The 12,010-nt window shown below is 38.6% G+C and overlaps 1 protein-coding gene across 2 annotated transcripts in view; it reads left to right on the forward strand.

Annotated features, from left to right (window-relative positions):
• The window catches only part of ANKMY2 (ankyrin repeat and MYND domain containing 2), a 39,529-nt gene extending 34,858 nt beyond the window's left edge, over positions 1 to 4,671 (forward strand). For both annotated transcript variants that reach the window (XM_053609642.1, XM_053609643.1), the window contains exons 9-10: positions 1,723 to 1,852; positions 3,520 to 4,671. In XM_053609642.1, coding sequence (XP_053465617.1) covers positions 1,723 to 1,852; positions 3,520 to 3,704 — 315 coding nt within the window. In that variant the 3' untranslated portion in view covers positions 3,705 to 4,671. The remainder of the gene's footprint in view (positions 1 to 1,722; positions 1,853 to 3,519) is intronic.
• The last annotated feature ends 7,339 nt before the right edge of the window (positions 4,672 to 12,010 follow it).

A 12,010-nucleotide genomic window follows, 5' to 3' on the forward strand; every position in this document is an offset into this window, starting at 1 on the left:
TATAAATATAACAGCTGACTTAGTTTTTAAATAAATTCTAGTATGTGAAAATATTGCATCTAATACTTAAGTAGTTGAGAATTAGAATGTAGCTCTGTGCTGTGTCTATCTTCTGCCTGACTACCAGTCTTCCTCGGTTTCAATGCTGTCCACCTCATGGAAAGAAAGGATATGAGTGAATGAGTGTGAGATGATAAGGGAAAGATTACCTATGAGCAAAGGAGACTGAGGCTGGTGCAGAAAACCTAGAATAGGACAGCTCACGAATATACAGTCAGCTATTCTGATGTTGGCTTTAAAGATCAACAATAAAGAGTTGCTCTCTTCATCAACTCTTCCACGTGTGACAGCTTCCTCCAGCTGTCACCAGTCTTTAATCCCTGTGGACTACACTGCCCGCTTCTGCCAGAATCTTCTTTGTAAGAGTGTATCCGATCATGTTTGTCTCACATCCAGATATTACACACACATACGTTTGTACATTTACTTAGTCCCAGAGGTCTAACAGCAATTTCCTGTTAAACTTTAAGTTGAAATTCTTCAGCATATTTTATGAAACCCATTAAAATATGCTATAACCTATTTCTTCACCTTCATCTTCTTTCATTACTTCTGAAAACCCCAGTTTCCTTATGTGTGAAATGAAGCTAGAGTTGTGAGAATTAAAGGAGACTAGATAGTCGCCTTGGTTAACTTTTGATGGTTATAAAAACACCCTAAAACTCAGTGCTTAAAACAATAATCATTTAGTCCTTCTCCCTCCTTCCTGTCCAGCTGCCTTCCCCTGGGGCTGCTGTGCTCCTTGTGTCTCTCATCCTCCCTGCGACTGCGGGCTGGGTGGAGCGTGTTCATGGCCATGGCAGAGGTATGCACGAGTAGGTAGAAACACACAATGCCTAACGTTGAAATTGTGATGTTGTTGCTCATGCTGTTGGTCAAAACAAATCACACAGCCAAATCAAAGTCAAGTCTCCTCTTTCGTGCAAAGAACTGAAATCATGTGGGAAAGTATATGAATGCAGAGACGTGTGAAGAATTGGGGCCGATAATACAATCTGCAACATCATGCAGAAGAGCGTAGCCCAGGGCTTGGTATCTAATAAGTATTTAATAAGATTCGTTCCCATCTCTTTACCACTCTCATTAGCAAAAATATAAGTTCATTTACAAAAACGTCTTGCTGCTCTTGGACATACCATTCACTTCCCTATTTCTGCATGTCAGTTCAAGATATTCCTTCCACTTAGAATGCTTCTTTCTCATTTCTCTGTCTATGCTGACTTCCCCAGCCAGAGTGAGTCACCATTTCCCCTGTGCTTCCATCGCTCTGACATCCTGTACTGTGTTATAAATCACCTTATTCCGTTCTTGCCTCCCTCCTTTCTGCCTAATCCCATTCTTTCTTGACACTGGCTTCCTTGGGAACAACAGCTATATCTTCTTTGTCATTATATTAATGCTAGACCAATCTGGCACATCGAGAGTTTATAATAAGCTATTTGTTAAGAGTTTTTGGTAGGTGGTTTGTTGTCTATCCATTATCATTGAAAGTATAAGTTAGAAAGTACAAATTGAAATCAGTATACAACCACACATCATGGTTTTAAAATAGAGTATGGAAAACTGAACATTTTTACAGCATAGCTCTTGGTTTAGTGTTGTGGTTGGGAAATCGTGCAATCACAACTCTTGAAATGAAAATAAACCTGCAATTGCTTTCAGGTAATATATTGTGATCAAACCTGCCAGAAAACACACTGGTTTGCACATAAGAAAATCTGTAAGAATCTGAAAGACATTTATGAAAAGCAACAATTGGAGGCTGCGAAAGAAAAGAGTCAAGAGGAGAGCGGTACGTAATAAAAACTCACTTCGTTCTGCTTCTTAGCAGAGATAGGAAAGTTAGTGCTAACTTGGGGGACACCAGAACTGAGTCTTCTCAGGAACCACAAAAGCTCAGGGGTAATCCATGTAAAGATTCTGATGTGTCCAGTTTTCAAGTCCTTGGGGTAATAGACAGAGTATGGTCAGCCTAGACCTCACCGGAAAACATAGACATAAAATTCTGAGCCATGTAGTTTACTGAACCATTCTACATTCTAACTCAGGAGATTGCCCTGGAACAATGAGACTCTTAAAGCGTTTTCATTTGTATTTTGCTCATGAAGCTTCTACTAAAGAAGGAAATAATTAAATTCTGCTTAATGACTACCAGAAGATTTTAAGATCAGAAGTGTTTGATTTCTTAATTAAATTTTAAAACTACATATGAAATTATAAAATATACTTATAAATTACAGATTAAATTGCAGATCTGATATGCAGATTGAGTTTCTGCAAGTGTCAGAGCAGTGTTTCATGGTATTTTTCTCTCCATTCCTTGGGATGTTATGTGACTCATTTTCATCAGAAATGGTAAGTTGCTTCAGCATGATTCTCCTACTGGAGAGGAGGACCACACCCACCACCATGCCCCAGCCCACAGAATATATCATACGTTCTGGGGAGTATACATAGATTGAAAAAGTTGCCTGGATGGCTCTGATTCTAGGCCAGTGATTTTCAACCAGTATGCCACTGGTATGCTGTGAGAAGGTCTTAGGTGTGCTGCAAAAATTTTTAGATCATTAAATTATTTTCAAAAGAAGCTCAAAGCATAGTGAGCGTTTTTTTTGGTTTTTTTTAACTCTTTTGATCAACATGATTTTTTAACTCTTTCTTTTGATCAACATGATTTAAGTATGCCATGGAAGTTTAACTATAGGTTCAAGCTATCAGATAAAAAAAGGTTGAAAAACACTGTTTTAGGCACTCCCACCTCCACCCTGGGGTGATGTCCCCTTTACCACTTGTTTGAGAAACATGCTTAGTGGAATTAAATGATTACATTCTAAATCAAAATTAAACCATTTATCATTAAGAGACTAGCCAGGCTTTCTGACTGCAATGCCTCCTCCTGTCCTCTGTATGCTGAGGACAGAGAATAACAACTGTTCAGGTGCTAACAAGCTATCAGGGGAGAGAAAGATTGCCAGCAGAATGGGAACTCCCGCTTATGAGGCTTGAGCCATGTGCCCCACACTATACCAAATGCTACAGACACTTTTATTCTTCACAAACGTGGGATAGCCTTTATTATACATTTTATAGACAAGAGAAACAACTACAAATAAGCAATTACCTACCCAAAGTCATCAAGCTAATTAATTGGGAAGTTGTATTTGATTGTAGGTTTTGCCAAATCCCAAACAACAATCCTAATTTAGAGACAAGGCTTTGGAAGCAGGGTCCTGAGTTCAAATGCTGATTCTGGTTTTTTTCCCCCCTAGCTTTAAAACTTGGAGCAAGTTACCAAACCCTTTCTTCTTTGCTTCCCCACTTATAAAATAATGAGAGTAATGACCGTGGAGATAATAATAGATCACTGGTAGTCGATAATGAGGATTAAGCAAATGAATACATTTACAAGGTGTCTGCCACATGATAGAAACAAAATAACCTTTTTTTTTTTTTAATTAGATGGCAAACTTGATGTCAATTCTAATTGTGTTAATGAAGAGCAACCAGAGGCTGAAACGGATATCTCTCAAGAGGATTCCAGTCCTAAAGATGCTATAGAAGAAGAGAAAGAATCTCTTCCAAGTGAGGCTGGGTTGGAAGGCTTACTGGATGCTCCTGTAGCTCCACAGGTATCTGAGGAGTAAAAGACACACAGGGCACCTGCCAGCATGGGTGGTCATCACCCTGGCAGGTAGCTGGAAAACTCATGTGAATGTATCTGTCCTCATCGCCTCATGACACCTGCATGACACCATGACAGGATTCTACATGTCACAGAATAGATGTTTACAGGAAAAGCTCTGTCTACTCTGCCCGAATTTTCTATGATTTCTGTTCTGTAACTAAAAATTCTTATGGAAATGGTTCTCTTTCAAAATACAGGAAGAACATTTATTTCTATTCCCTTTCTGAGGCTGGCTCACCGGCCATTGTTCTCAAAAGGAAACAAATCCCCTTAAAGAAGACGTGTGGGCTCTAGGAAACGAAATGGACAAGCAGAAGAGGTACAGAAAAGAGATTTTCAGGAAAGAAGAATGTCACCGCCACAGAAATAGGGAGTTAGAAAAATCATAACTTATGTGTAAATAAAATACATATAAACAGCATTTGCAATAGTGAAGTTCTGTTTATTAAGATGCAATATATGAAGCAAAGCTGTGTGTTAAAGGATCTCTGCAGCAGTCCAGCTGATGGTCCTTTCATATAGAAATGAACCTGAGAAGTCGGAACTGTGTGCAGTTCCCATGGTGATGTTTGTATTTGCACCTTCAGAAAACTCAGTCCCTCGGGAGGAACTAAGATGTATCCAGGCTTATCTCAGCACGTGCATTTACAAAAAGGTAACTTCCTGAAATTTTTGATTAAATAACAGCTAAGCATATTGTGTACAGAAGTACCGTAAAACTCAATCATGTGCCATGCTCCACCTGAAAGGCTGATTTTTATCTTCCTGTCTAGAAACTGACTTAACTGTCCTTTAGAGAATGGCCTGGCTTCCGTTTTTAGCATATGTGATATTTAAACAGAGCTGGACTATGATGTCTGAAGATAGTGCTGCATTTCAAGGTTTCTTGTGTTGATTTTAAAATAAATCATGGCTATGAATATAAACAGCTCATCTTGTTTCACAATTTATTGTTGCTTGGGGTGGCAAATGTTAGAGAAATAGTAGAGAATTTAACAAATAATAGGGAACCTGGTAAATATGGGAGAGCAAAGTAATAATTAGTTTACTATGTATCATTGCAGATCAAAATGACTAGAATTCAATTAATGACAATTAAGGTTATGGGGGGGGAGCAGAAAGAGGGATGGAGGGAGGGGGGTGGGGCCTTAGTGTGTGTCACACTTTATGGGGGCAAGACATGATTGCAAGAGGGACTTTACCTAACAATTGCAATCAGTGTAACTGGCTTATTGTACCCTCAATGAATCCCCAACAATAAAAAACAAACAAACAAAAAAAAAAAAATGACTAGAATTCTGACCTCACCTTGCTGATCAAATTCTCGTATCATGTTGACTCTCATCTTCCTCACACTCAGTTACTGTTCTAGAGCTGGTGCACACCCTCCTCACACACCTGTAGTGCAGCCTCCAGGATGGCTTCCTGAGAGGAAATTCAAAGTTAAGGGCTAACTGGGTAGGAAGTCAACAGGCAGATTTAGGCTGTATTTGTCAGTCACAGCCAGCCTCCCTTGGCAAAATTAAGTCATCGAAGTACCTCATCTGCTCATTGGTGAACATTTATCTTCAGGTAATAAAATAGCCTTCTCAGACGTCACTCTCCCACTGACATGTTTTTTTTTTACCTGTGTTCCTGATTTATGATTATTTTTTGTGCATCTTGTGTTACCATCACTCTCTGCCGTTTTCTTCCCCCTGCTGTCTGCCACATGCTGTGCTGTGGTCTGGCATGAGAGCATGGCCCTTGCCTTTGGATCCCACTGAGGATTGTGGAAAAGCACAAGGAAATAGGAAAATTAAAGAGATGTGACAATGTAGAGGTAATTGCTGAATGAACCAAAACCCTAACAGATACAGGTGGCATAAAAAGGAACTTTAAAATTGACCAGAAGAACTTAGGTATAAGCCATATCAGTATCAAAATTTTTCTCAGATGTAAAGGAAGAGGTGGTCAGAAAATGGAATTCAAGAGACAATGGGGTTAATTCTGATTATAATCCTTTCTTTTGTCACAAATTATCAGAAACAGACTTTTGTTATAATACCATCAATCTAGATAGTTTTTTCCACTTTGAATTATTTTCAATACACTATCAAAAAACTTTTCTCAAACAAAATAAGACCTAGAATAATCTTACTGTTCCAACACTTTCTTATACCTAGAGCTGATGTAATACAACATAAAATTGGCCAGTGGATTCATTAAGGAATTGGATTCTGCTTTTTGATTCAAAGGTAACATTGGAAGTTATTCCATTCCTGAAGTTACTTAATATTTGCAATGACCCTATGAATTAGACTTTTCCCCACAGCACAGATGAAGAAGTTGAAGTTTAAAGAGGTTACCTAATTTATCTAAAAGTGTAGAGTGAGTGTAGAGACTTGGCGAGGTTTGCAGTTTTAGCTACCACATCGTACACTCTTAATATGTTAACTTCACTGTGGGAGCTCTACAGGCAGAAGATGATAGAGCCCGAAAGACAAGCTGTTATTTCACAGGGTGGAGTGGGTCTTCCCCTAGGCCCTTAAAAGGATCACTGACTTTTGTCATCCTTCATATATGAATTTCCTCCAGCTTTAGTATTATTGGGTATTAAAATTCATAGAAATTCTTACACGGCATATTCTTGCAATATTTCTGTCTTCTTAGGATCCTGTCTCCCTGATTTTCAGCAAATTAGTTTCCCTCTTGAGTGGGAACTGAGCCTCTTGTGGTTTTATGGTCTCTGTCAGTGGTTATCTGCCTCCTGAGCCACAACGAGGCCAATCCGAGCACTTCCCAGGGACTTGCATTCCTAAAGTCAAAGAGGAAAGGCTTTATTTACTTACTTTGGGGGAGGAAGGGTTCTCCCTTGGGGCAATAATAAATTAATAAGGATCCACCGCCAGAGCTGTCTGAGGCCACACTCCCTGACTTGTGCAGGCACCTGAGAGAAGGCAGTTATTAAAGGGACAGAAGCAAGAGAGGGAGCACTGTTGGAGCTGAGTCCGGTGGGCTCTGAGTGAGTCCACACTTGGCTTTATGCAATCTGGTTACATGAGGAAATAAATTTGCCATTTGGATTTCTGTAACTTAGAACCAAAGGATTGTTATGAATACATCTTGTGACACCTAGAAAATAAAGAGGAGGGCAGCGCCTGTGGCTCAGTGAGTAGGGCGCTGGCCCCATATGTCGAGGGTGGTGGGTTCAAACCCAGCCCCGGCCAAACCGCAACAAAAAAATAGCTGGGCGTTGTGGCGGGCGCCTGTAGTCCCAGCTGCTTGGGAGGTTGAGGCAAGAGAATCGCGTAAGCCCAAGAGTTAGAGGTTGCTGTGAGCCGTGTGACGTCATGGCACTCTACCTGAGGGCGGTACAGTGAGACTCTGTCTCTACAAAAAAAAAAAAATATATATATATGTAAAAAAAAAGAAAAGAAAGAGGAATGAATTTCAAAAGTTGTAAGTATAGTTAAAAGAAAAATGAAGGCATACAATTTAAACTGTTAAGATTTATATGCGCTTAGAAAAAATAAAATGGTAGTTCAAATTTTGAATTGTATTGCAGTTATCATTTTCATTGGAAAGAAACCACCAACATAAGGTGGTTTTGTTTGTTTGTTTTTGGCCGTGGCTGGGTTTGAACCCACCACCTCCGGTTTATGGGGCCAGCACCCTACTCCTTTGAGCCACAGACACTGCCCAACAAAAGCTGTTTTTGCATGTCTTTACTGATATTTATTTTGGAAAAATTCGTACTTGCTTGAATTGTATGGAGAATAGGGCATGTATATGTAAACTGTGATAATATTAACTCATTTGTAACAAAGAGCAATATCTTCATTTAGTAAAAGGATTTTTTTCTCATAATTACTTCAATAGATGAGATTCCCCACCCCCAAAAGGTAGCTCTAGCCTGGCTCATAGAACTAGTTTTATATGTCCTTTAGAGACAAAGTCCTAGTTTTATAAACAGCTGAAGGCATTTGGTTAAATGGTGATCATAATTTGTATAGAATAAATGAGTTAGCCACATAATTGACAGTTTCAGGGCAATGTAGCTAGCTGATCAATATACTCATAGAAAACCACTTTATCTCATGATTCCCAATGGATAAGTCAAATATGAAAAAAAATGACCAATTTAAAAAAAAAAAAAAACATGAGAGAACTCTTTAAGATTTTAACAATGAAGGAGGTCTTCATTAATATACTAAAACCAAAAGCCACAAAAGGAAACAAAATTCAGCTACGCTTAAAAAATAATCTGAACACTTTTGCTTTGGGGAAGATGGAATAGACAGACTTTTCCTTATTCCACCCACTAAGTAAGCTAAAAGCCCTGAATGTTTTATATGAAATGAATAGAAGAAAACTCTGAAAGATGGAGAGAAGGAAGACTGGCTAGGGACCCGGGATCCAGGCAACAGCACTTGGTGAGTTCTCTGGGTTTTCTTTCAGTTTCATAAATCCCAGATGTGGAGCTGAAGAAGCCAGCCACATGGAAACACCAACAGCTATAGATAAAAAAATGTCTTATTCAGTAAGGTCCAAAAAGCAGGTTCAGTTAGATAATACTGTTTAGCTTTGCTTTCATAGAAGGTTAAATCATAAACTAACTCAAGGAAACAACAAGGATCTTGAAAATCAGTGGAGAGTTAGAAGATTATGATTTCCACAGCTACGCAGGAGCCTCTGGGATACTGGCAATATGCTGGGTCTTCTCTGGGCAATGGTTACAAAATACACATATGATATTCTCTCTGTCTCTGTCTCTCCTCTCTATAGCACTTCTCTGTACACTTATTATTACAATAAAAAGATTAGAATTGGCATAGAATATAACCCATTTTGTATTGTTATTTATATATACTTTTGTCTGTTTTTATGTAATTGTAGAGATGTTGAGTATTTTCGTCCACTGCTTAGTGGTCATCATATGTCTCCTTTGCAGTATCTTCCTTTAAGTGTTAAAATATCTTATTTGTTTAAATTTGGTTATCTTATTACTATTGAGTGGTAAAAGAAGGTATTCTTTATATTCAGAATACTAGTTCCTTACCTAATGTGTTTCTATTTTAAGTATTTTCTCCCAGTCTGTAGCTTCCTCATTTTCAAAATCTTGATTTTATAAGAGCAAAAGTTTCTAATTTTGATAAAGTTCAATTTACCAGTTTTTCTTTTCCATGTGATTTTGTGTCCTTAAGAAAACCTGTATGGTCTGGGTACGGTGGCTCACACCTGTAATCCTAGCACTCTGGGAGGCCAAAGCAGGTGGATTGCTTGAGCTCTGGGATTCCAGACCAGTCTGAACAGGAGGAAGTAAAAATAGAAAAATTGGCTGGGAGTTATGGCGGGCACCAATAGTCTCAGCTACATGGAAGGCTGAGGCAAGAGGATTGCTTGAGCCCAGGAGTTTGAGGTTGCTGTGAGCTATAATGACACCATAGCACTCTACTCAGGGTGGCAGAGTGAGACTCTGTCTCAAAAAAAAAAAAAAAAAAGTCTTTATCTATTGCACATTTATGAAGATTTCCACCTATGCCTTATCCTGGAAGATTTATTGTTTTAGCCTTTATACTTAGGCCTATGATCCATTTTGAATATTTTTTTAATATGGTCTGAATTAATGATAAAGTTTCATTTTTCCCATACTAATATCCAGTTGTTCTAGTACTATTTATTTTTAAAAGTCTATCATTTTATCATTAAATTACTTCTGTACCTTTGTTGGAAACAACAAAAATTCCCAAGAAAACCCACCTATCTGCTAACCTGCCTTGTGAATTTCAAATTTAAGATATAACGTCAACCATACCTGAATTTCCAGTCTGCCAGCTTACCCTACAAACTTTGAACTCACTAGACCCCCACAACCAATTTCTTAAAATAAACCTGTATATACTAAATACGGATATATTCAATTGTTTCTGTTTTTCTGAAGAATCCTGGCTAATACATCAGGTTTCTTAATCTGGGATGTTGTAACAAATTCCATAGACAGGATGACTTAAACAACAAATATTTATTTGTCATAGTTCTGGAAACTTGAAGTCAAGGTCAGGGTGCCAGCAGGATTGAATTCTTTGGTGTCCAGCCCCTTCCTGGTTACAGAGGGCCAGGTTGCTGTGTCCTCACTTGGAAGGAGGAGGGAGAGTTGCTCCTGGGTCTTTTAAAGGGCCTAATCCCATTCATGAGGGCTCTATCCTCAAGACCTAATTACCCCCTAAAGGTTTCACCTCAAATTACCATCACTTTGGGATCAGATTTCAGTATACAAATTTTAAGGTGACACAAACATTCTGTCTGTATCACCAAGTATAGTTCCTAAGGGACACAATTGCCATTGGGATAAGAATAACAATGATAGCTGATATGTATTTAGCACTCACTTTAAGAAAGCCATTCTGTCTGGCACTTTACATAATCTTCGACACTCTACCCGGTGACTACTATTATTATTTTAAATAATAGGAAATTAAAGCATAGAGAGGTTAACTAAGCCATACATATCTGTCTAATTCCAGAGCTCCAGCTTTTGAAAAGTTTTATGTAACTGAAAGATTAGGACTTCTGTTTTGTGTTTCTCCCAAAATGGTGTTTCATACAAGATTTTTCTTTTTCCTTTTTTTGTTTTCTTTGAGATAGAGTCTGACTTTGTCACCCTTGGTAGAGTGCTATGACATCATAGCTCACAGCAACCTCAAACTCTTGAGCTCAAGTGATTCTCTTGCCTCAGCCTCCCAAGGAGACAGGCACTTGCCACAATTCTAGCTTTTTTTTTTTTTTTTTTTTTTTGCAGTTTTTGGCCATGGCTGGATTTGAACCCACCACTTCCGGCATATGGGACCAGCACCCTACTCCTTTGAGCCACAGGCGCCGGCCCAATTCTAGCTTTTTTAGAGATGGGGTCTCTTTCTTGCTCAGGCTGGTCTTGAACTCCAGAGTTCAAACAATCCACCCTCCTCAGCCTCCCAGAGTGCTAGGGTTACAGGCGTGAGCCACCACCCTTGGCCAAGATTTTTCAATTACAACCATTCTTTAATCCTTCATTATTGAATAAAAAGTATACATACAGCATTGAGGAATGCACTTTAAAGCAAATCTGTGTCTTCATGTACTTTCATCAGCTCTCTAAAAAGCTTAAGTAAAATCTGTCAAGCATTTTTCAACTGGACCAAATTTCTAATTCTTTTCAGTGACTATGAAATTAAAAATAAAATATCAGAGACTATATATTCTCTTATTATTCTTTTAGTGGTTAACCTAGAGATTACGATAGCCCATCCTTAGTGCAATCTAATTAAAAAGCAATACTACTTATGCAACCATGGATCATTTTAAACTTGATCCTAAATATACTATTTCCATCACAAAATGGTAATATACCATTTATAAAACTTAAATATAAATGGTCTAAATTTACCATTTGAGATATATCCATATAAATTATTTGGATATAAAATAATTGAAAAACATATATCATGAAATAATTACTTAGAGGAAAAGAGAAGTATTTAATAGCTATGCTAATATTTATTAATAAACTTTAGAGCAAAGAATATTACCAATGCCAGAACCCAACGTTATTTCCTGATGGGCCTGAAAGTACTCAGCTCATGAAGAGCAGCTTTGATCAAACAGCAGCTTGATAAATGTTCAGCCTCTCAGTACTAAGACCATTGCAGTAGTATGCCCTGAACTTCTGTTTAAACACTGGTTCTCTGCTGCAGATGGTGTGGCCTTGCTCAAGAACCCTTGGAAACTGTGCTATGACTCTCCTCATGTAGCTTGCTGGAGATTCCACAAAGAACCATGGACTATGCTAGGTTATTATATTAGTTATCTATTGTTGGATAACAAATTATCCCCAAATTTGTCAGCTTTAAACATTAGTAAGCATTGTTTCCCACAGTTTACGTAGACCAGAAATCTGGAAGTAGCAGAACAGGGTGGTTTTGGTTTGGGGTTTCACTGACTTAAGTGAAGCTTTCAGCCAGGGCCACGGTCATCGGAAGGTTTAACTGGGTCTGGAGCACCTGCTTGCATAGTTATTGGCAGAAGGCCTTGCCCCTCCCTGGCTTTTGAAAAGAGGCCTCAGTTCCTCAAAATCTAGACCTCCGGGAGGACTGCTTGAGTGACATTATGACATGGCAGCTGGATTCCCCCAAAATAAGGGATCTAAGAGGGAGCAAAAGTGGTGCCAAATGTAATCCCTAAAGATACAATCCCAAATGTTGACATCCCAGAAGATCGGAATCCCTAACATCTAAATCCTGACATCTA

The sequence above is a fragment of the Nycticebus coucang genome, chromosome 11 (genome assembly GCF_027406575.1).
Source record: "Nycticebus coucang isolate mNycCou1 chromosome 11, mNycCou1.pri, whole genome shotgun sequence".
In the NCBI taxonomy this organism is placed as follows: Eukaryota; Metazoa; Chordata; class Mammalia; order Primates; family Lorisidae; genus Nycticebus; species Nycticebus coucang.